Below are 23,604 nucleotides of genomic sequence, written 5' to 3'. Positions count from 1 at the left end.
TGGAGGAGGAAATGGCAACCCACTCCAGTATTCCTGCCTGGAAAATTCCATGGACAGAGGAGCCTGGCAGGCTACAGTCCATGGGGTCGCAAAGAGCCGGACACAACTTAGTAACTAAACAACAACAAGGGTACTTTTAAGCTACCGTAGATAAAGTAAGTCTTTAGGAGTGGCAGTAGTAGCACAAAGGTATTAGTGGAGATGACAAATACCTAAAAGACCCTAATAGTCCAGTAGACAGCTTCCAATTTGAGTTAGGATCTTTTACCTTAAATTCCATGAATTTACAAAGAATCATCATTCCTAAAACACCTTTGGCTTTACAGTGTAGAACTTAACCTAACCACTGAAGGAAAGTCCAGCGCCATCTACTCCAGCCTCTGCCTAATGCTGGCAGTGTTGTTACAGCTCTCTGGATGTGCTTCACTGGGATGAGGTGGGTGGCCGAGAGATCAGAGACTGTATAACCTAGTGGTGGGAAGGACTCCAGTCTGTGAGTCAGTCTCACTGATTATGACTAACTGTAACCCTAGGCAAGTTATTTAACCTGTCTAAACCTCAGTTTCCTCCTTTATGAACATGGATCATTCTGAGGATAAAATGAGAATGCAGCTAAGCCTAGGGCCTGGGTTTGTGGTATCTGCCAAATAAATGTCAGCTTTCTCAAATGAGTACAAGTATCTGAGGCTCCTCACTTTTGTTCTAGTCCAAGGTCAAGAGTCCAATTAGTAGTTAACTACCAGTTTTCTCCCTGCCGTTACTAGGTCAGTGACATACCAATGATTCTTCCTTAAAGCTCTCCTGCAAAGCAACCCGTGACACAGGTATGTCTCCAGCCTGTAGAATTTAAGAACCTTAATGCAGTTCCTAGTGTCTGATGTCAAGAGGTCACTGACTATCACTCGGCAGAGGACGGGTCGGGTAGCTGATGTGAGGGACCGCAAGGCTCCAGGAGACAGACCTGTCCCAGGCCCCACTGTACATGAGGAGCAGGGTTTGGCTTGGTGGCCCTCCCCTTACCTCATGCCCCACTGCCTTAAATAGGTCTGCAGCACCTAACATTTCTGTTCTTCAGACATTTCTGTGTTAAATACTAATAAAAGCTTACAAATCCACAGAGAAATCAAAGTAAAACAATTCTGGTTTAACAAATAATCTAGTAACAATAAGAGTTCAATTAAATAAGCACACTAACAGTTCTGGCTGCTACCATAATAAAGGTACGTAGGAACAGTCTTGTTTTTTGTCTTCACTGTACAAAAGCAATATATACATGTCTTAGGAGCCTGGTGGGGACCCAGCTTTTTACTTTCCCGAGGCGTTATTCTGCTGTTGCTGCTCCGCCAGGGCTTGCTGAAGGCGCATCCGCTTCCGGGAATAGTGCTGCCAGTGCAGAATCTGCTGCTCGTCAATAAACTTCGCACACTGAGCGTTCACCAGCTCCTTGCGGAAGTGCTCGTACTGGAGCAGCTCTAACATGTGTAAACACTGAGGGTACCTGGGGTCAAGTTTATAAGTTAATGATTGACGTCGTAATACCACGCTCTAGTTAACTCACTTAAACATGCTTTTGCAGTCTATCATTTCTGTAACATTAACTTGGTATACTTTGGTGATACATTTTTTTTTCCTGCTTATACAGAAAAGCTAATCATCAAAAGTCAGCACAATTTTCAAATGTGAGAAAATGTAAGCTTAGAAAAATTAAATAATTTACCTAAGACCACACAGTAACTGGTAAACAGTGTAACTGTCAACTGGTAACACAATAACTGGTCAACATCTGGGGGCAAATCACACTATTCTCTTCTGGTGATTTCCAAGGTAAGGAACAGGAACACTTTATTTTCATAATTATGTGTTTAATACTTATTGGTTTTCCATAAACTATGGTAAGAAGACAGCTTTTAAAAGTGAGTCAACTTCAGAAAAAACTATGCACAGATACTGTATTCCTGTTTTCCACAGGGATATAACAATTCTGAAATTATGTACATATACTCTGACGTTGAGCAAGTACACTATAAACAAAAAGCCAAACTTCTGGCTCTCAGAAAAGTAGTTTCAGATAAGGAAGGGGGAAGGCTAGAATGAATCCTGTTATTAAGTTGGAATTGAAAACATCAGGATGAACTCATGGCTTTATACACACACACACACAGATATAGAAATAGATACACACAGACACATTTCTAGCTTTATGTGTTGAGAAAGCCTTGAATCAACGACACTCCAGGACCAATGAGCACACCGGGTACCCAGATCATGGGTTTTAAATAGTATTATCCAGGGTTGGTTGGAGACATGGCTAATGCTACGGCTAACACAGGAAAGTACAAGATGAGCCTGGACTATTACATAGTGGCAGAAAGAAAAATGCTCAAAAAATATACGGATTTGTTGAAAGTACACAGGAGCCAATTTGAAGGGGCTCCCATTGGCTATATCTGGGATCACTAGTTCAAGAAGATACATAATTATAACCCACAAGATAAAGAATCCAGGAGTCCATACTGATGTAACTTTATAAAATGAATAAATCAGGAACAAGGAAATATTCTGTCCTTACAACTGAATTTCAACAAACAAAATGAATAAAGAATTATGGAATTAGAAAATCACCACAGAAAAAGCTTTCAAGCAAGTATTTTCCATAGATTGCCAAAGTTAGGTAAAAGACTGAAATATGAAACACGATACTTACATAGTCTCAAAGCATTGCCTCACAAGATAGGTATTAAATACAAAGCGAAAAACAAGTAACTTGATACAGAGAAAACTAGCAGCCACCAGCTGAACCAGGTCATCAAAAGTCTGGGGTGGAGCCTGAGCTCTGCATTCAATGCTGCTGGTCTGAGGACCACAGCAGGGCCCAAGGCCATGTTTCTTTATTGAACATTTGCTTCCTATACTCCAGAGATACATAGTTGGTTGTAATTCTCAGCAGCTAAGCCTGGAAAGCCCTACTCACACCTACTCTAGCTATTTCCTTCTCATGAGGATGTTCTATCAACAAAGACCTAGGTTTGAAACCAGCTCTGCCCATTCTCCAGCTGGGTGTCCTTGAATAGGGTACTTAACCCTTCTTAAGGATTAGTTTCTTCCTCCGTAAAATAAATTAATGTGATACCCAAGAGGACTGTCTTCAAGTAACAAATGCTACTTCTCAATAACTGGAACTTAAGACATACAGTGGTCATTTATAAGACTTGGAGAAGACCATGCTCAAAATAAGGGACTATAAATATTTTAATAGGCTACAATTATAGCATCAACCAACAAGATGAAATAGAGGACATACAAAAGCAAAGTTTGCATTTAGATTTTTTTTTAAACAAATTAGAAATAAATGGAGAACTCAACTAACATCACTGATGAAAATGAGAACTGAAGGATTTTAGCTGACATAAAGCTCCCAGCAAATCAACACTGTGAATCTTTGAATGTAAGAGATAAATTACAGCTGCAGGTCATGGCTATTAGTGAAATTGTGGAGGAAATTGTCTAGAAGAGGTAGCTGCTCCTCTGCTCTAGCCAATGACTGACCTGGGAGAACAAATACCTGGGGTTACCATATCTTCCAGAATTTTAAAGAGAAGCTAGAAATCTGAATCAAAATATGAAACTCTCCAATCTTTAAATGTTGGCAACTAGTAAACAAAAACCTTGTGCAGAAATGAAATGGGGGTTAATTTGCAGCCTCTCTTAAATTTAAATATCTGAATGGTTATTCTTCAAGAAGGCATAGATTGGTTCTGGATTAATTCAGGGACAAAACTCAGAACATGAGTTAAAGTTATATAGAGGTATATCATGTTATAGGACTTCCCTGGTGGCTCAGACGGTAAAGCATCTGTCTACAATGCGGGAGACCCGGGTTCGAGCTCTGGGTTGGGAAGATCCCCTGGAGAAGAAAATGGCAATCCACTCCAGTACTATTGCCTGGAAAATCCCATGGACAGAGGAGCCCGGTAGGCTACAATCTATGGGGTCGCAAAGAGTTGGACACGATAATACAAGGAGGAACTTTATGGAATCTAGCTAACAATGGAATTGGCAGCCCCTGATGGAGTAGTATGTGTTCACTGGAAACCTCCAGCCAGTAAACAGATGACCATCTCAGCAATGTTGTGGGTAAAATTGAACCTGACGGTGTCTAGGGCTCAGTGTCCAACACTGAGTCTCTAAGTCTATGATACATACATATAACATGTTGCAATCTAGTAAAAAAAACAATCTTTTCTCTGGATTATTAAATGAATAAGTGGTTCTTTTATAAAGGGCCAGTAAGGTGGCAAGGGTCCCACAGGCAAAAGGAGGATGTGGACTTCATAAATCAGCTGTTATTAGACAGAGAAAAGTGGCTTGGCCAAAGTACAAGTCTGAAACATTCTCCTCTCAAACTTGTTTGTTTAGGGGGAAAAAAAGACTAGACGTGTCAACACTGCTTTTTGACTATCTATTTAAGACAAAGCAGAGGTGGGAGTTCAAGGCTTATTTTTTACCATTAAAAAGAAATGTTTGTGATTATAATATACTCCTTGCATTTCAGTAAGCCTTAAAACGAGAGTATCTATTGCACAACCTGAATGATAAATTCATGTATTTATTATGTAAGATATATAAAATAAGAAAGCAGCTATTAAGACTTGGGTAAGGTTACCTTCTTCAGAAACCCTTGCTTACAAGTAAGTGCCCCTTTCTATGTTCTTTCGTTTTCAGGCTATGGCTGTCATTGCATATATAGACTGCGGGTTCCTTGAGGTCAGAACTCAGTGAGATGCAGGGAGTGGTATAAGATAAGGTCAGAGAAGACAGGGACAGATCACACAGGACTAAGAGACTAGATTTTCTTCTGCATGCAATTGGAAGCGACGAAAGGGTTCTAATGGAATGTAATTTCTATTTTTAAGAGACCAAGTTGGCTTCTGTGTAGAAAATGGTTCTTCTTTGTTTGGCAGGGCAGGGAGAAAGGAGGAATACCAATAACTAGATAACTGCAGTTAAGTTAGAGATGAGTGTGTCTCATATTAAAATGGAGGCAACTGAAAGGAGACCAGAGATTCAACAGGTATTTTTTCCAACGTGAAAGTAAGAAGTCTATTAAATATCAGTGCTTTGGGGTATAAGAAAGTACACACACATTTAGGACTATAAAAATTAAACTTACTTTAGATACTTGGCATATTCTGGTTCTTTCCAGTAAAGCAAGTACTTAAGATAATTAACAAAAGCTTTATCTTTGAAGTAACCTCTTTGGGCAAGAACTGAAAGGCATAAAAAAAAACAATACATCTGTAGAGCACACCAGTCCTTGGACTACTGATTTGTGACTCACATAATCGTAAAGAATTTACTTACATAACATTCCCACCACCAACACACACTGAATTCAAAACAGAAGTCCCCGTTTGCTCAATTATATATACCAGTATAAGGGCAACAGTCATTCCATTCCATTGAGAATGTGTCAGACTAGATACTAAAGTCATCCCTCAGAATCCATAGGGAGTTGGTTCTAAGAGACCCCGCAGACAACGAGAATCCACAGGTGCTCCAATCCCTTGTACAAAACAACACAGAGCCGGGATGGTGTTGTCACCCTCAGGATGGGCAGATTCCACCAACTGAGGCTGCATCCAAGGATACAAAGGGCCGATAGTACTATGAATTTTGACTCTTCTATCAGAAATCACAATTAGCTACTCAATTCAATGAGGTGCTCAACAACTTACAGTTAAGGTAATTTGGGTTGGCTAAACACTGTACAAATTCCAACTCCAACTGAAACCGCAGTCGATTTCCAGCATCATCTAGGACAGAAGATAGCAAAATCATCCAAATAAATGTCACTGTATATAATACTGATTTGTAGACAGAAAACAGCAGTACAGACACCTGACTAATGCTGGGTTACATGAAGAAGAGCGTGCAAAGGTTTTCCTAAACTGGGTGTGGGAGGAGAAAAACCTTCCTTAGAAGTCTAAGGAAAGCAAAGCCCTGATTTTAATTTAAAAAAAAAAAGGTTTCTCTAAAGTTAAATTATCAAAGAAAACAAGATCATACATGGAGCAGAACATTAATCACTCATGAGCCACTATGTTGGAACTTCACAGTGATCACTAGGATAAGCTGCAGCAATGTGCCTTGCCTTAGTTTGATAATGCGTTACAAGCTGTTAAGTGATCAAGCTTAGCAAAAACAAAGTAAATGCTAAATCCATCAAGAGACGTTCAGAATGCAAGATGAAAGAGACCCTGGTGAGTATGCAAGATCAAGAAACGCGTGCTTAGGTGAGACCCGTCAGTGGCACAGTAATACAAGGGTTCGCTGACGATATCTTAAACTTAGGCAAGCTCATCTGAGATGCAAAAATACAACTCGAGGAAGCGGTTTATGATCCAAAATCTCTCCTTTAGTCTTGCCGGAAGCCGGTGGGGCCAGTGTTTGAATAACTAACGGGGAGAAAGGATCGGCCAACAAAACAAATTCTGAAAAGGCCAAATTACCTTCACCCTTCCAGACGCTAAAAAAGCCCTGGTCCCTCCCGCTCCGATCACTCCCTCTGCCGGGAGTTGGGCCTGGATTCTCAAAAAACCCCGGGAAGCAGGTGTCTGGGCCCGGGACAGTTTCTATTTGACAAAACGCGAGGCTCAGAGCGCTACTCACCTGTCTCCATAGCGACGGCCGCGGCCATCACCAGCAGACACTCTAAGTCCCCAACAACCCCACACAGCCAGGATCGGAGAAACGGGGAAGGTCCGGAAGTCGCGGCGTTCCCTTCCTGCCGCGGGGCGGTGTGGGATGCGGGGGCGGGCACAGCTTCGCAAGGGGGCGGGTGGCTCCGCCCATCCAGGGCCCGCCCCGCCCCAACCCCGCCTCCACCTGGACAGGCTCTTGACAGGATAGGGGGCGGTGCGGGGGCTCTCGAGGGGACTAACCCAGGGTTCCCAAGGAATCTTAGGCCTCCCCGCCCCAAGATCACGGTGCCTCCACGTGGGTCGCGGGACCCTCGACCACCGCTCTCCCTGCATCACAATGGCATGTGACGTCGCTCCTCACCGTATAAAATAAACCTTCGGGGATCGTGGGGCTGTGGGGCCTCCAAAGGTCAGCTTGGCACTGTTACCCCCATAAGATGGCCTCACCCCTTCGGGGAAAGCCCTCTCCGGCCCGGGCGGAATCCATCTGCTCCGAGGAGAAGGCGACGGTCAGCGTGGAGACCTCGTCCCACCGCGTGGAGACATCCTACCGTCACGTGCGGACATCTTCCCGGCAGGTGGAGACCACCTATCGCAGCAGCGAGGGGCCCTCCGTCTCCCCCTCTGGGAAGCGACTCCCTCGAGTCCTCGAGGTGTCCTCCCAGCACGTGGAAACCGCCTCGCAGCTCACAGAGACGGCTTCCCGCCACGTCAGGGCCTCGTCCCTGCGTGTGGAGACGTCTGTGCACCGCATGGAGAGCCCGCCGCGGCGGGAGAAGCCGGCCGCCCGCCAGAACGTCCAAAAGGCCCGATGAAATGCTGCTTTCCTTGGGGCCACAAGAGGGCCATGGCCCTTGGCCAGGGCAGAATCGCCTCCAGTTCGCAGCCTGCCTGCTGCCAGGTGGACCGATCATCTTTGGTTTCCTGGAAACAGTCCACAAATCAATTTAAGAAAGAGCCAAGCTGCGGTTTCGGGACTTAGCCAACATTCATTGACCCTCCTGCACCTTGGACCAAAGGCAAGCCTTTGACCCAGTGAACTATTTTAATTTGAAGCCTGCATAAAAAGTTTTTAGGCTCTAGATACTGTATGTGTTAAGCTGATGGAAAAGAGACTGTTTGAGCCTCCAAGGCAGGTGAGTTTTGAATTTGGGGCCCCTTGAATGACCTTGGCTGCTTCAAACCTGGAGAAGGAAATGGCAACCCGCTCCAGTATTCTTGCCTGGAGAATTCCATGGACAGAGGAGCCTGGCAGGCTACAATCCATGGGGTCACGGAGAGCTGGACACAACTCAGCGACTATCGCTCACTCACTGAATGACCTTGGCTGCTTCAAACTTAGGGACAAGGAGCAAACAAATCATAACAAGTGGAATTATATGCCTGCTGTAAACCTGAGGTGCAAGCAACAGACTTTCCTTAATTAATTAGTTGGCCTCTGTTTATGTTTCAATATATTTCTCTTTATGCCAAGTCCTTGTGCCTGGTAGCCATACACACAGGTTTTAATAGAGGTCACATGTAGTTCAAAGTGAAAAGTGAAGGTCAAGAATAATCTTGGGAAGGAAACCTGACCTGTGATTTGAGGAGGTGCAGGGGAGGAATATTTATTGAGCACCTACTCTGTGCCGGGCGTGCATTTGGGCTATAGCAGTGAAGAAGGCAAACAGGGTCCTAGCCCTCTGGGAGCTTACACTCTAGTGAAAAGGCAGACAACAGATGACAAACCAAGAGTTTTCTATCGTGATGAGCACTATGAAGGAGACAAACAGGTGATGTGATAGAGAATATGCTGACCAGTACCTAGTTTTTCTAAGTTAACCTGGTTAGCAGCAACTGAAGGCAGGTCAGGGCTACCCGCCTAGATCAGCAAATCTTAATAGATTAGTAGGTGGAGCCATTCAAGGTGGCCTTGGCTGGGAATGAAGGGACATCCCTGCTTTCAACAATATGTGCTATTTATCCCATTTAGCAGGATGTAAAGACCTGGATTCTGTGGGACCTCATTGGGAGATAGAGTACTTGCTGTTGGCAGGCACTGTGATTCATTACTCACATTAATTCATGTAATTACAGGGGAGTGCACTGGAATAGGACTCAGGCCAGGGGAATGTCATAAAACCCCAGAGGCACCCCTGATGCTTCTGCTTCATCAAACTTCTGCTATAGACTAATGCTTTGGGATTTTAGTTTTTGGTGAGCTTATTCACTCTTTTTAACGTGACAGACCATGTGCATTAGATACACACTCTTAATCGGTGTTTTTAAATGAGTAAAGTGGTTGCTTTTCTTTAACTGTTCTTTATCAATGTTTTCATTACAAAAGTGATAACGTGCTTAATGTAACAAGTGAAATAATTCAAGATGTGTAAAGAATCTGTCATCATTGCTTTCCATTTTCTCCCTCTGGAAATAATTCGTGTCAGTAACTTGGTGTATACCCTTCCAGACCTTTCTGCAATAAATGCTCCTGATCTCCTTATTAGTCGTACCTGGAAAACTGGTAGAAAGGTTACTGTGAAGAAGCCAAGAACTTGATTTCTAGATGATTGACTCTCTTGGAATCTAATCCCTTTGTTTTACTTAATAAGGAGACTGAGGCACAGAGTGAGAGCACCTTGCCAGTCACATGGCACTTAGCCTACCTGCAGCAGCATTGCCTCCACTGGACTCTCAGAACAGCAAAGATTTTTCCACTGGAAACTCATTCATTTAGTTGTCAGTGGCCTGTCCACATTACCCATTAAAGATACCAGGAGAAAGGGCTAATTAAATGGTTCTTTAGTGTGTCTTTGATGAGATTCTTTACCAGTCCCAGGGCCACTTTATTCATTAGGCATGGCAGGCTGTAATCCTAGGACCTGCAAAAAATTGTTGAAGCTTCAAAAATCCATTGGCTTCAAAATACAAGTAGAAGAAAATAGAAAAATTGAAATTAATAAGGGTCAATGGGCACATCTTGTAATACATGTGATATGATATGGATCAGGACCTCCAAAGATAAGAGTATCTAAGATCCAGGCTTAAAATGGCTCTGCCAAGGTAGCTCTACACTGATATCTGGGCTCCGATGAGATTACAGGGTAGGGCCTCTCTCCAAAAATGTAAAGACTGATAAGACTTTGATTCCTTTATTTTCTCTTTTCTCTCTCCTGACCAGACTGACCTTCCCACTGACTGAGAAACTAGACCTCTGAAAGTGAATTCATCCCTCTGGGCCTCACTGCCCCCACTGAAAATGAGATGTTTGGACCAATCTTTGAATATGTGATTCCCAAAGTGAGGAATGCAGACACTGCTGCAAGATGATTTTAGGAGGTATGAAAACATTTTTTATTTTGATAATTAAATTTTTTTTTCAGTGTTTTTCTTTTGTTCAGTCACTAAGTCATGTCTAACTTTGCAACCCCATGGACTGCAGCATGCCAGGCTTCCTTGTCCTTCACCGTCTCCCAGAGCTTGCTCAAACTCCATTGACTCGGTGATGCTATCTAACCATCTCGTCCCTCTGTCGCTCCCTCTCCCCCTGCTCTCAGTCTTTCCCAATATCAGGGTCTTTTCCAATGAGTTGGCTCTTTGCATCAGGTGGTCAAAATATTGGAGCTTCAGCTTCAGCATCAGTCCTTCCAAAGAATATTTAGGATTGATTTCCTTTAGGATTGACTGGTTTGATCTTGCTGTCCAAGGGACTCTCAAGAGTCTTCTTCAACACCACAGTTCAAAAGCATCAATTCTTTTGGCGCTCAGCCTTCTTTATGGTCCAACTCTCACATCCATACACGACTACTGGAAAAGCCACCTGGACCTTTGTCAGCAAAGTGATGTTTCTGCTTTTTAATGCTCTGTCTAGGTTTGTCATAGCTTTTCTTCCAAAGAACAAGTGTCTTTTAATTTTGTGGCTGCAGTCGCCGTCCACAGTGATTTTGGAGCCCAACAAAATAAAATCTGTCACTGTTTCTACTCTTTTCCCCATCCATTTGCCATGAAGTGATAGGACCAGCTGCCACGATCTTCATTTTTTGAATGTTGAATTTTAACAGTGAATTATATATAATATAAATATAAATGTATTATATATATATAGTTATATATATGTATATAACTAACATTCATACTTGTTATTTCACCAATATTTTACTTCAGCTATAGTGGGCATTTTTAAATGTTTAAATGAATTGATTTAAAGAAAAAATAGATTCCATAAACAGTCAGCCTTCAGTGTGGCCAGAAATTTGAAAGTGATATGGAACACACTGATTAGTGTTTGGGAAATGAGGCACTAATTTTGTTCCCTAAGTGATTGGTTTTTTAGATGCATGAGAAAGCCTGGGACTGTGAGGTCTATTTATTGTATTGTAATCATAATTTTTCTTACTCATGAAATAAAAAATAGAAAATACAGAATATATCAGAGTGTTCACACATAGTAAAGGTAAGAGTTGCTTTGTGAAATTTTTCTGTATTGTCACAGTGTGCTAAGTTTCCTCAGTCGTATCTGACTCTTTGCAACCCTATGGACTCTGTCCATGGGATTCTCCAGGCAAGAATACTGGAGTGGGTTGCCAATTCCTCCTCCAGGGGATCTTCCCAACCCAGGGATCGAACCCGGATTTCTTAACATCTCCTGCATTGGCAGGAGCGTTCTTTACCACTAGCACTGCCTGGGAAGCCCTGTCACAGTGTAAACTATGTTAATATTGGGAGTCACTGTCCAGAACGCTGAAAAAAGAAAATGCATCCTCTGAGTCCATGACAGTGTCTGAGTTTGTGCCATGACAGACCGTGGACAGCAGAGGTCAGACCATCCCCACACCGCACGGCAGCAAAGGCTGATTCTTAGCTGAGCAGAAATCTCAGGGGCATGCCAGGCAGCAGAGAGGCCTGAGGCCAGGCCTGAGGTGACAGAAAATCACAGTTGTTAACAGATAATCTAGCTTGTTTGCCTGCGGCAGTGACCACTTCTGAGAGGGACCAGAGCGCCAGGAGCTGCCTGGCCCTCCCCGGGAGCACTCCAGGCGGCACTACCGCAGCCACTTCCCAACCTCCACCCGCAAGCTGGATTCTCATCTCTGAACTTTTCCTAACACCCTGGAGCTGCTTCCATGTCTGGTGCTTCTCGGTCTAAGGCCCCGTGATTGAGGATTACGCCCAGACACGTTCATCTTGAAAGTTAAAGCATCTTCGTGTAATTCGCCCACACTGATTTAATTCGAGTTACATGTTCCATTCCAAAAGGAGCCTTGAGAGTGGAGACCAGCCAGCACACGGTGAGCACTCCCTCTCCCCTAGACACTGTCCAGAGCACCCCTATATCCTTCACACCAGCATGAGGTGGATCAGAACACGGGAGCACAGAGACGTTAAGGCACCTACCCCAAGTGACCAGCCAAGAAGAAGAGGGGCTGAGACCCAAGCTGACTCCAGAGCTTGTGCTCTTTAACTACTGGCTTCTGCTGACACGAGAGGCTGGAGAGCCTGAGAGCCTTCCCACATCTCTCTTTTTTTTTTAATTTCTTTTTTTTTCCAAGTCTCTTTCTGCTAGTCCCAGTGTCACATCCGGCAGCCTCTTCGGTCCACATCCTCTCTGATCCCCCTGTAGCATTTGACCTCCTGTAACATCCCCCCCTTGAAATTTTCTCCTCCATTAGTTTCCATGGAGGAGAAAATCCTGCTTGTCCTCAAAGCCCTGCTCCATTTCCACCCCCACCAAGGAGCCTGGTCTTCCACCCGACCCTGAGCCTGCTTCCCGAATCTTCTCACTCCCCATTGCTGCTCCCTCTGTTTATAGCAGCCATGTGATTGCTCTTTAAATTACTCCTCGTTGTTTACTCCTGTCTCTCCCATGAGACTGAAAGCACATCAAGGGCAGGGACTTTCACAAAGCCTCTTTGTGCCCAGTAACTATGCCCTGGCCGAATGAACAAGGTTTGGTTTGTCTGGACACAGGCATGGTCACTGAATGTTCTTAGCCCCCCTGTAAGGCAAGGGCATCCCCTGGCAGTAAGCAGGGAAAGCACAGGGGATGTAGCTTCTCCAGAGCACAATTAAGGACACATTTGCAAAGCCGGACGGGCTTTGAATAAAGACAGAATTGTTCAGTGACACATGCTCACTCATACTACATGGTCTTTTTTCCCTTCTTTTTATTCACCCACGATTTACTGAATTCCTGCTCAGTGCCAGCTTCTGAGATGGTCGCCAGGAGCTAGGGGAAGAGGAAAACTGGATGATTCAAGTCCAGAAGCACATCTGTGCCTACTGTTGGGGTAGGCCAGGAAAGGTGACCCCATGAGCCCTCCTTCCCTTTGCCTTCAGTTATAAATTGCCTTCACCTCATGATGCTTCAGCTGGGAGTCCAGACTGCAGCTGGCTTAAACAGATTGCTGTGCTTGAAAATAGCAAGACACTTCAGAGCCTGCAAAATCAAACTTTATCCCTTTTCTTAAATAATAATGCAACTCCATGGTGTCAGTTCAGGCTTGACTTCTTGGGGTATGACCTTGGAGAGACTCAGCGGGCATTACCCAGATTCTCTGGGGCCACCCAAGTGAGCTGGCCAGGTGGGCAACCTCAGCTGAGACTGTCTCCCCACCAGTCTGAGGTCTGCGGATCAGGCTTCATGGTTAGAGAGCTCCAGACAGGGAGCGGCAGGGCAGGTCCCTTGGGAAGACAGGAGTGTGTGAGGAGCCAAGGACCACTGTTCCCCACAAGCAAGGGTGGGGCCGCCCAAACATCCAGATGGTGGGATCACGTATGTATTATTTTTTATGTACTGATAGTTTTATTTTCTGTTTATTTGCATGTACCACAGTCTTCATATTCTCTATTTGTGTAAATATTTATAGCAGCCTTCCTATAGTGTGTTGGACAGAACGGAGAACACTGCACTCGTCATCCTTTAATGTACAAGCCTGTTATTTTTCTGTTGAATTGTTTCCTCGCAACCCACTCCCAGGAGTTTAATTACCACAGGCAAGGGGATGAACATTTTAATAGCTCGAGAGCCGTATAGCCTAATTCCTTCCCTAGAAGACTGTGCTAATTTGCAGGGCCCCTGACAGTGTGTTTAAGCTGGCTTTACCACAGCCTCAGAGCATGAGATGTTGTCATTTCCCTAATGAGTGCTAATTTAGTAGGTGTGGAGTAGCACATTCAGCTACTTTAACGTGCATTTCCCTGACTGCATCGAGGATGAGCGTGTTGTAGGTACTGGTCCCTTCTTTCGATGGCCTTCCTGCATTGTAGGCCCTGTGTGTCTGTCTCTCTCTGCCTCTCACTGCGTGTCAGCCTCTCTCTTTCTAAGCCGGTCTCCATCTTTCCACCTCTGAATCCTGTTTTTCTCTGGTTTCTAACTGGGCAGACACGTGGCTGATCCGTGACGGTCCTGGACGAGCCCTGACACGCTGCCGGCTGGACCCAGACACTGGGCCCTCCCCAGTGAACTCAGACGAGGTTCTTCCTTCCAGCGGGGGCTCCTCTGGGCTGACCTCCCAGGAAATGGCTGGGAATGACCAGGCTGTCCCTCCTCAGTGAGCCCTTCTAATGATGTGTTCCAGGCTCTCCATCCTCGGGACAACGCGCCAAACGGACCTGCATGTCCTGGCAGTTGGGAATGTGGGGTCTGACAGAGCCAGTGAGCGGGGTCCCAAAGTCCAGATAGGTGACAGCAGAGGGGCCCATAGAGGCGAACGGCTCCAGCTAGCCTTTTGCCCAAAGTGGCAGAAATAGCTCACCTCTCAGGCAGAAAACCCCCTTGGCCCCAGGTAGATGGAGAGCACCCAGCACTCCATAGTGTGGCAGGAATGGGGGGCTGGCACACTGCTCCACTTCCAATGGTCTTGAAGGTTCTTGGGCACTTGGGAAGATTCCAGAAAGACTTCAGAAAAGCAGCTGACCTCAAGGGGAGCTATGCACTTGCACTCGGCGAACCCCCGTGCTTGGCGAGTTGCTGACTCCAGGCACCAGACCTGCCTGCCGCCACTTGTCACTGAAGGTAGACGGGCCTTGGGGGGTCTGGGCCTCTGCAGTCACCTCTCAGACTCTGTGGATGGTTCTAGAACGTTAGAGTCAGAGAGATTGTTAAAAGCCAGACAGGAACTCTAACATCAAGCGTTCTGCCCTTTCATTTAATGTTTTCAACATAACTCAGCTCTTTCTAAAACCATTATTATATAACAAATGCATGATAAAAGTGAAAGTGTTAGTTGCTTACTTGCGTCTGACTCTTTGTGACCCCATGGACTGTAGCCCACCAGGATTCTCTGTCCATGGAATTCTCCAGGCAAGAATACTGGAGTATATAGCCATTCCGTTCTCCAGGGAATCGTCCTAACCCAGGGATCGAACCTGTGTCTCTGTAATTGCAGGCAGATTCTTTACCAACTGAGCCACCAAGGAAGCCCATAAAAATGCATGCCCACTCTTAAATATTTGGAAAACACAGAAAACAACAAAGAAGGGAATACAGTACCATAGATTCACCAAAGATCATTTTAATTATAAGTAAAAATAATATTTTTATTATCACCAAGATCATACAGTATATATTATACAATTTTGTATGCACTTTATTCACTTTAAATTATACATTATAAGCATTTTCAACATAGTGAAATATTCTTCATAAACACTTTAAATTCTTACATACAAGTTTTGAGTGAGACACAAATAAATACTGAGTTAGCCAAAAAGTTAATTTGTTTGGGGTTTACTATGGAAAACCCTGGATGAACTTTTTGGCTAACCCAATACTTACTGTCGGAGAAGGCAATGGTACCCCACTCCAGTACTCTTGCCTGGAAAATCCCATGGACGGGGGAGCCTGGTAGGCTGCAGTCCATGGGGTCGTGAAGAGTCGGACACGACTGAGCCACTTCACTCTCACTTTTCACTTTCATGCATTGGAGAAGGAAATGGCATCCCACTCCAGTGTTCTTGCCTGGAGAATCCCAGGGATGGCAGAGCCTGGTGAGCTGCTGTCTATGGGGTCGCACAGAGTCGGACACGACTGAAGCGACTTAGTAGTAGTAGTAGTAGTAGTAGTAATACTTACTGTTATCCCAATGTTTGTCATCTATGTTTTTTGTTTTTCAAGGATGTACAAACACACCAGGGTGGTGGGGAAACACTGAGGTAAAAATCTTTTAAATATAAATCTTTGTCCACAATTTGAATTTCCCCTTAGATTATTCATACACATAGAGTATAAACATGTTTTTAGTCTTTCGACTTTGCTTTCCAGAAAGGTTGAGCTAATAACACATATTTGTCTCACCACATACAACTACATGAAGAAATATCACTTTAAAAACATTTACTGATCCGAAAGGCAATGAGTCTATCTCTTCCTTTTAATAGGTAATTTGAGACTCGGTGAGGAAAAGAGACATGCCTGCGGTCATCCCAGGAATGTGTTATCTCATGCCATCCTCTCAACAACCTACAGTATCAGGGAGCTAAAGCACGTGGATGGGATAACCTGCTCAAACTCTCACTCAGCTCATGAGACATGGAGCCTGTGAGTTTAATCCCGCATAGTCGGGAACCCCGGGCCGTTCACCTCAGTTCTATGGCTGCTTCTTGTTCCCAGACAAGATGCTGAAAGGTGGTTTGGGGCCAAGACCTGAAAGAACTAGGAGTTGGATGGATTTACCCTATAGACAGAGGGGCACCACCATTAATGGGTCTTAAGCCTCAAGACTGTGTTTTACAAAGATATTTCTGGTGGACTGGCTGGGGGAGGCTGGAGGCAGGGAGGCTGGTGGGGGAGACGCGGGGCACAGATAACGTGGACGACAGAGGCCTGCGCGGAGCCATGTGCACGTGTGCTTGTGGGTTACGGGCCGTGGGCAGTCGGGAACACGAGGGGTCTGGGGAGGCCTCCTGCCATGCCCTTTTCACTGGGCAAGGGCCATTTTTATCTGCTACACGTCAGGCAGAACCTTTGCCAACTGCCCAAGACTGCACCTCAAATCTAGCAAATAAGAGAGAGGACGGTGTGGATTACGTTATATTTAAAACAAGCCCACACAATGCCTGTAATTTTTCATTCTGACTCCGTAATTATATCCTAAGACCGGTCAGATCATAGTTATCCCCACACCGACCCGCTGTTGAGACACATTGAATTAAAGGCTCTGCTGCTCCTTCAGATTCTATTTTGGACGCCAAGCACTGGCAGGTAACCGGCCTTTCACGAGACCCGTCTCAGTGGAGCCCCTCCCAGAGCAGCCTGCACGAAGGCCAGGTCAGCACTGGGCCCTTGAGAAGACCCCTGATGCTGTGATGCTCTGCCCGGCCTGAGCCTTGGCCTGGAGCCAGGGCCTGGAAAGCTTTGGAGGCGCCATCCTTGGAGCAGGCCTGCTTCCCACAGTCAGGCCCATCTCGGAGCTTCTGCACTCTGAAAGATTCCTGCCCCAGACCTTGACCAGGGTCCCAGGGTCAGATAGGCCAAGCCCTGGCCGTCGGGCACAGTTGTCACAGATAGGCTGGCATTGCCCAAAGGGGCCTGGTTTAGAAAAGAGGAGAGAAAAAGCACAAAGAGCACAAGCCAGCCGGGCTCACACAGGCAGCCCCTGTGACTAACCCGCTCTGGGATCCACCAAAGAACACCACCTCTCAGCCCCTGATAGAGCAAGAGTGGGCTTGTCCCTGCCCACAGACCTGGAGCCCCACTGCCCTTCCTCCCCGTGCCCCCCGCCCCCACACACAGGCCTGCCTCCAGATTACCCTGGCAGGGAGATCAGCTAGCTCCCACTTTACATAAACTGCATGTCTGGGCTCTGTCGGAGGCCCTTCACTTGTATCATCCCATTTACTCATGTCACCCCTGCCAAGTAGGTGTGACTAGTATTATCGCAATCTCCAGTTTAGACTTGAGGACGTGGAGCTGAGAGGTCAAGCGTGGGGCTTCAGGCCACTAGTTCATGTGTGAAGGAGTGGGAACCGGAATCCAGTGGTCAAACGTCTCCCCAGATCTCATGGCTCGTCCACAGGCAGCTGGCCTGAAACCACCAGGCTTGCACCCAGCTGCTGGGTGGTGGTCTCACACTCCCCCTCCCCCTCCCCCCACCGCCGGCAGCTCGCTTAGCACTTGGGCCCAAAACAGTCCAGTCCCAGTACCTGAGCACAACTCTGCTACACACGGCTCCGTGCCTCAGCCAGCTCCCTGCTCCGACCCTTGCTCTCACGTCCCGCTATAGAACGAACAGTTCCTTCCTCTGGCCTTTGATGCATCTTGCACACGCTTCTGCACTTCTGTTTTTACATCTAGGACATTATTGTCACTATTCACATGGCTCTCCTACCAGACTTCTCAAAGGGAAGGGCCTGTGTCCTGTCTCTCAGTTACTATTTTGATACCTGTGGCTGCCTACTCTTTGTTGTAAGAAAAAAGGAGAGTCTGAAAAACTATTCATCCTTCAAAACTATGGCTAGTTCAGTTCAGTTCAGTTCAGTCGCTCAGTCGTATCCGACTCTTTGCGACCTCATGAACCACAGCACACCAGGCCTCCTTGTCCATCACCAACTCCTGGAATCCACCCAAACCCATGTCCATCGAGTCAGCGATGCTATCCAACCATCTCATCCTCTGTCGTTCCCTTCTCCTCCTGCCCTCAGTCTTTCCCAGCATCCGGGTCTTTTCAAATAAGTCAGCTCTTCACATTAGGTGGCCAAAGTATTGGAGTTTCAGCTTCAACATCAGTCCTTCCAATGAACACCCAGGACTGATCTCCTTTAGGATGGACTGGTTGGATCTCCTTGCAGTCCAAGGGACTCTCAAGAGTCTTCTCCAACACCACAGTTCAAAAGCATCAATTCTTCAGCACTCAGCTTTCTTTATTGTCCAACTCTCACATACATACATGACTACTGGAAAAACCATAGCCTTGACTAGACGGACTGAAAGATGAACTCCCCAGGTCGGTAGGTGCCCAATATGCTACTGGAGATCAGTGGAGAAATAACTCCAGAAAGAATGAAGAGATGGAGCCAAAGCAAAAACAACACCCAGTTGTGAATGGGACTGGTGATGGAAGCAGGGTTCGATGCTGTAAAGAACAATATCGCACAGGAACCTGGAATGTCAGGTCCATGAATCAAGGCAAATTAGAAGTGGTCAAACAGGAGATGACAGGAGTGAACTATGGCTAGATGGGACCTAAATTAACTTAAACGCTTTTGCATAGCAAAGGAAACCATAAACGAAAAGAAAAGACAGTCCTCAGAATGGGAGAAGATATTTGCAAAAGAAGCAGCTAAAAAGGGATTCATCTCCAAAATATACAGACAGCTCATTCAGCTCAGTACCAAGTAAACAAAGAACCCAATCAAAAGATGGTCTTCAAAAAATGGCAGAAGACCTGAATAGACATTTCTCCCAAGAAGACGTACAGATGGCCAAAAACACATGAAGAGATGCTCAACATCACTAGTTATTAAGAGAAATGCAAATCAAAACTGTAGTGAGTTATCACCTCACACCAGTCAGAATGACCACCGTCAAGAAAATCTACAAATAATAAATGCTGGAGAGGGTGTGCAGAAAAGGGAATCCTCCTACTCTGTTGGCAGGAATGTAAATTGGTACAGTCACTATGGAGAACAGCATGGAGGTTCCCTAAAAGATTAAAAATAGAACTGCCATATTATTCCACTCCTGGGCATGTACCCCAAGAAAACTGTAATTCAAAAAGATACATGCTCCCCAATGTTCATTGCAACACTATTTACAATAGCCAGTACATGGCAGCAACCTGCATGTCCATCAACAGAGGAATGGATAAAGACGATGTGGTACATATATACAGTGGAATACTATTCAACCAGAAAGAGGAACGGAATTGTGCCATTTGCAGACATGTGGATGGACCTAGAGACTGTCATACACAATGAAGTCAGAAGGTGTAAAACAAATACCGTCTATTAACACATATGTGTGGAATCTGGAAAAAGTGGTATAGAGGAACATACTTGAAAAGCAGAAATAGAGACACAGATGAAGAACAAATGGACAGCTACCAAGGAGGGAAAGGGGTGGTGGATGGCATGAATTGGGAGACTGGGATTGACATATTTACACCACTATTATGCAATAGATAACTAATGAACACCTACTGTACAGCCTAGGGAACTCCACTCAGTGCTCTGTGGTGACCTAAATGGGAGAGGAGAAAATGGGAGAAAAGAGGGGATATGTTTATAGGTATAGTTAATCCACTTTGCTATACAATAGAAAGCAACACAGCATTGTAAAGCAAATATCCTCCAAGAAAAATAGTCAAATAATTGAAAAAAAAAAAAAAAACTATGCCAAGGGATAGATCCTGGGAAGCCTTCCCTAATTCTGGCCAAACCTGTCTGCTCCAGTACAACCAGGAGGAGGATTGTTTACCTGGGTATGCCTTAGGGGGCCAGGAGAGAACCCCAGTCTTCCCTGTGACCCCATCTCTCAGCGCAGAGAATGCATCTCGCAGGGGTCAGTAAACGTAGGACTGAATTGCTCTTTGCTTCAGAGACCCAGATCAATGGCACCGTGACCTGAACCAGCCAGCCGCCCAAGTCACCAGGCTGAAACCACCAAGAGCTGGCATGCCAAGGATGTTTGCTGAGGAGGGGAACACAGAAATAAAACCTGACTTTAAAAAAGAAACATGCCCCATAGGTATACTATTTATACGAAAATCAGCTGTGATTTTAGTAACTGCCCTCCCACCTCACCTCTCCAAGGTGTGCCCTGCCTTCCCACAGGGCGCCTCTACACCCCACACACCCAGTAATCATGGCCCTATCTGCCCCGTCCCCTCCTCTGTTTGCTCTCTGGGGTTTCCCTCGATTGCAGGGTGAGAGTTTCCAGACGCCCCAGGGGCCTGTCCCCTGCCTGGCCCCAGACTCCCTCTCTCCCTCCCTGACCTGCCCTCGTCAGGGCCCACGGCCCGTGGGGTGGCAGAGGGGCAGGGCAGGGAGTCAGCCCCTTAACTGAGCCAGAGCAGGGCAGATCCAGGGCCCCTGGCTCCAGACGCCAGGCCCTGCTCCTCCCAAGTCTCTGTTGAGCCACAGGACCCTATTCCCTAGTTCAGACCAAACTCAAGGTCTGCATGGCACGGTAATGGGAATGGGGTTTTGGGATCAGGCTTGGGGTTCTCTGGTTCCTCCTGGGCTGCCGGCATCTAGCCAGCTCACCTACCTCCCACCCTCCCCCAGCCTCAGACCCCTCCCTGGCCAAACGGAGCCACACCTGCTGCACCAGTCTGCTGAGGGCCACACCACGAGGCACAGAAAGCACAGGGCTGGCCATTCTAGCACCGGAGCCGTGTGTGAAACCTGGCAGGGTGAGCAATTGCAACTGGAGAGCAGCCACTCCATGCTTCCTGTGCGCTCATCAAGAATCAAGCTCCAGGCACTTTCCTGGGGGTCCAGTGGTTAAGACTCTGCACTCCCAATGCAGGGGCATGGATTCGACCCCTGGTCAGTGAACTAAGATCCATCATGCCGCATGGTGCAGCCTAAAAAAAGAGTGAAAAATAACACATAATCTTTTTTAAAGGTTGTCTTTAAAAAAGAAGAGAGAGAGAATCAAGCCCAGGGCACCCCCGCCCTGGTTCTGTGAGCCTCTTCCTCTAGTCTCACCCTCCCCTCCTCCATCAGCTCCCTCATCCCAGAGTCCCACTGGGCACTTAGGGAGCACCCCACTCTCCAGCAAGGTTCCTGCTCCTCACGGAGGGCCAACTGGGTGAGGGGTACCAGGGGGCCCTCAGTATCATGGCAGGTCCCTCCTGCTTCCAGCCAGACCTGGGCAAGCCTGAGGCAGGGGGCTGGGGCTGAGGCTCACCATCCTGGGAAGCTTCTGAGCCTCCCTCACAGCTCAGCACCCAGGCAGGCACCCAACAACCCACAGCTGCGGTTTCCAGAGAGCCGGGCCTCCCACCGCAGGGACAGTAAGCTGAGAAGCACTGGAGCTATAAATGTGAAGTGGTGAGCCACAGGACACTGCCGCAGCCCCACAGCGGCCAGGAGCCGGCCTCTCCCCTTCTCCCTGCCTCCCTGCCTCCCTGCTAGCTCCAGGGCCCCCCGCCAAGCCTCTGAGACCGCCCAGGCCTGCCCACCGGCTCGGCTCCAGCTCCGGACTCCGGACTCTGAGATTTGCTGCCGCACCCCCACCTCGGGAGGCCCCAGGCCTGGCTGGGGGCAGGGCAGGCAGGACAGCACACAGCACTTTGTACTGTCAGGGCCTCTGGTCTGACCCCCCAAACATCATCTTATTTCATGTTGACTTACACAAGAGGAGAGAAAGAGAGACAAGAGTGTGTGTGTGTGTATTCAGTCACATCCAACTCAGGGACCCGATGGACCATAGCCCACCAGACTCCTCAGTCCATGGGATTCTCCAGGCAAGAATACTGGAGTGGGTTGCCATGCCCCACTCCAGGGGATGTTCCCAACCCAGGGATCGAACCCTGTCTCCTGCATTGCAGGCCTATTCTTTATTGCTGAGCCACCAGGGAAGCCCCACACAAGAGGAGAGGGGACCATAATCTGTTGGAGCTTACTGCTTCTAAAGGTCTTCCTCCAGCCGGGGTGGTACCCAGTCACAGCTTCAGATCCATCTGGAGGCCACCTTGACCTTGGGGACCTGAGGCTCCTGTGGTCCTGACGGGCATCCTAATAGCCCCTGTCAGAAAGGAGACTCCAAGAGCAGCATCGATGGCTGACGATGTAAGAGCAACCCCTTCACCAAGTGCCCGCTCCCCCGTGTGCCCCGCCCAGAGCTCTCAGACTGAGGGAGGGCCATTGTTCCACAAGCAAGAGACCACACCCAGGGGGAGGTCCAGAGCTCCGCTGTGCCTTGGGTCTCCCCGCTACTCCCACACTTCAGGCCTGGCTGGGAGTGCAGTGTGAGGTGGAGAGCAGGGGCCCATCTGGAAGGGTCTTGGAAAACAGAGAAAGGGAAGGAAGGCCCCTCTTTCTCTCCTCGCAGACAGAGCCTGCCAAGGACAGGCCAACACCCCAACACCCCTGCTCTGCTGGACAGTCTGTCCACTAGCACAGGCCCCTCCTGTCAGGCTGACCAGGAAAGGTAAGGTCACCCTCAGCGTGTCTGTCACCTGCCCCACACGAGAGCTCAGAGACGAGCCCTTGGGTCTCTGGGGAGGCCGCACGCAGTAGGATTGTCCTGAGCCACTCTCTTCAATGTCCCTGAGCTGGCCCCCTTTCAGGAAGGAGGACAGAGACTGACGCCTAGGAAGTGCCACTATCCAAGGTGGAGGCCCCGCCAGGAGCCTGTGAAGAAGCTCTTTGGTCTGGGTGATGGGGAAAATGGGCAGCAAGGGGCCTCCAGACATAACCACATGCCCAAGGGTCACTGACAAAGGAAATCACCGGGTCTGGTTCCGGGCTCACAGCCTGTCCTCCCTTCCTGTGAGCCAAGGAGTTTAGCTTCCTAAGTACACAAATGGAGAAAAACAGCCTGGGCAAATGTTTAGTGCAAAAAGCATTTAGTATTTCTTATTTGTAAGTATTTCTTATTTATTTCTGTCACACCTTGAGGCATGTGGGATCTTAATTCCCTAATCAGGGATCAAACCCCGTATACCCTGCAGTGGGAGCTTGGAGTCTTAACCACTGGACTGCCAGGGAAGTCCCTTGTTTGTAACAAATTTTAAAACTTTACAGGGGGACAAAAAGTTGTAATGTGTGGGAAAATACCATTTTGTTATGTAAGATGGATCAACATTGTAAAGATGGCATTTCTCGTCTAACCTAATATATAAACCTGCTGTGATTCATTTATTCATCTAATATGTGTGGAGTCATTACTATGTACTTGGTATGTTCTAGGCATAGGGGAACATAGGAATGAACAAAACAAAAATTCTTGCCTTTGTGCAGCTTACATTTTTAAAGA

At 46.9% G+C, this 23,604-nt stretch overlaps 3 protein-coding genes across 5 annotated transcripts in view; 1 reads left to right on the top strand and 2 right to left on the bottom strand.

Moving 5' to 3' along the window:
* The window catches only part of KIAA0753, a 67,538-nt gene extending 61,723 nt beyond the window's left edge, over positions 1-5,815 (bottom strand). The window contains exon 1 of the mRNA XM_059878473.1: positions 5,736-5,815. The gene's annotated coding sequence lies outside the window, so the exon portion shown is untranslated. The remainder of the gene's footprint in view (positions 1-5,735) is intronic.
* Positions 1,124-6,751, bottom strand: MED31 (mediator complex subunit 31). Its single transcript, NM_001077989.2, has 4 exons — positions 6,670-6,751; positions 5,736-5,813; positions 5,171-5,267; positions 1,124-1,498 (listed from the first exon to the last, which is right to left on the bottom strand). The coding sequence occupies exons 1-4, from the start codon at positions 6,695-6,697 to the stop codon at positions 1,306-1,308; spliced, it is 396 nt and encodes a 131-aa protein (NP_001071457.1). The 5' UTR covers positions 6,698-6,751; the 3' UTR covers positions 1,124-1,305.
* Positions 6,752-6,877: 126 nt separating this feature from the next.
* On the top strand, positions 6,878-23,493 carry C19H17orf100 (chromosome 19 C17orf100 homolog). 3 transcript variants are annotated; one of them, XR_009491681.1, is made up of 4 exons: positions 7,520-7,837; positions 9,862-10,019; positions 14,062-14,694; positions 16,059-23,493. XR_009491681.1 is itself a non-coding variant. In XM_010815953.4 (3 exons), exon 1 carries the CDS (start codon positions 7,139-7,141, stop codon positions 7,514-7,516), a length of 378 nt encoding a protein of 125 aa, XP_010814255.1. In that variant the 5' UTR covers positions 6,878-7,138; the 3' UTR covers positions 7,517-7,837; positions 9,862-10,019; positions 16,059-23,493. The 3 variants fall into 3 exon arrangements, 2 of the variants coding, with proteins under 2 accessions (XP_010814255.1, XP_015314135.1); XM_010815953.4 differs by lacking the exon at positions 14,062-14,694 and having other exon boundaries at positions 6,878-7,837; XM_015458649.3 differs by having other exon boundaries at positions 6,878-7,837; positions 14,062-23,493.
* Positions 23,494-23,604: the final 111 nt, after the last annotated feature.

The sequence above is a fragment of the Bos taurus genome, chromosome 19 (genome assembly GCF_002263795.3).
Source record: "Bos taurus isolate L1 Dominette 01449 registration number 42190680 breed Hereford chromosome 19, ARS-UCD2.0, whole genome shotgun sequence".
In the NCBI taxonomy this organism is placed as follows: domain Eukaryota; kingdom Metazoa; phylum Chordata; class Mammalia; order Artiodactyla; family Bovidae; genus Bos; species Bos taurus.
This window is presented reverse-complemented; position numbering and strand designations above follow the sequence as displayed.

Bases quoted from the DNA above. Each gene is read 5' to 3' on its own strand.
- MED31 (NM_001077989.2), bottom strand. From the start codon at position 6,697: ATGGCCGCGGCCGTCGCTATGGAGACAG. The intron at 5,814-6,669 runs GTGAGTAGCGCT...CTTCTGTCCTAG, and splicing joins GGCCGTCGCTATGGAGACAG to ATGATGCTGGAAATCGACTG. The intron at 1,499-5,170 runs GTAAGTTTAATT...ACTTGACCCCAG, and splicing joins GAATATGCCAAGTATCTAAA to GTACCCTCAGTGTTTACACA.
- C19H17orf100 (XM_010815953.4), top strand. From the start codon at position 7,139: ATGGCCTCACCCCTTCGGGGAAAGCCCTCTCCGGCCCGGGCGGAATCC.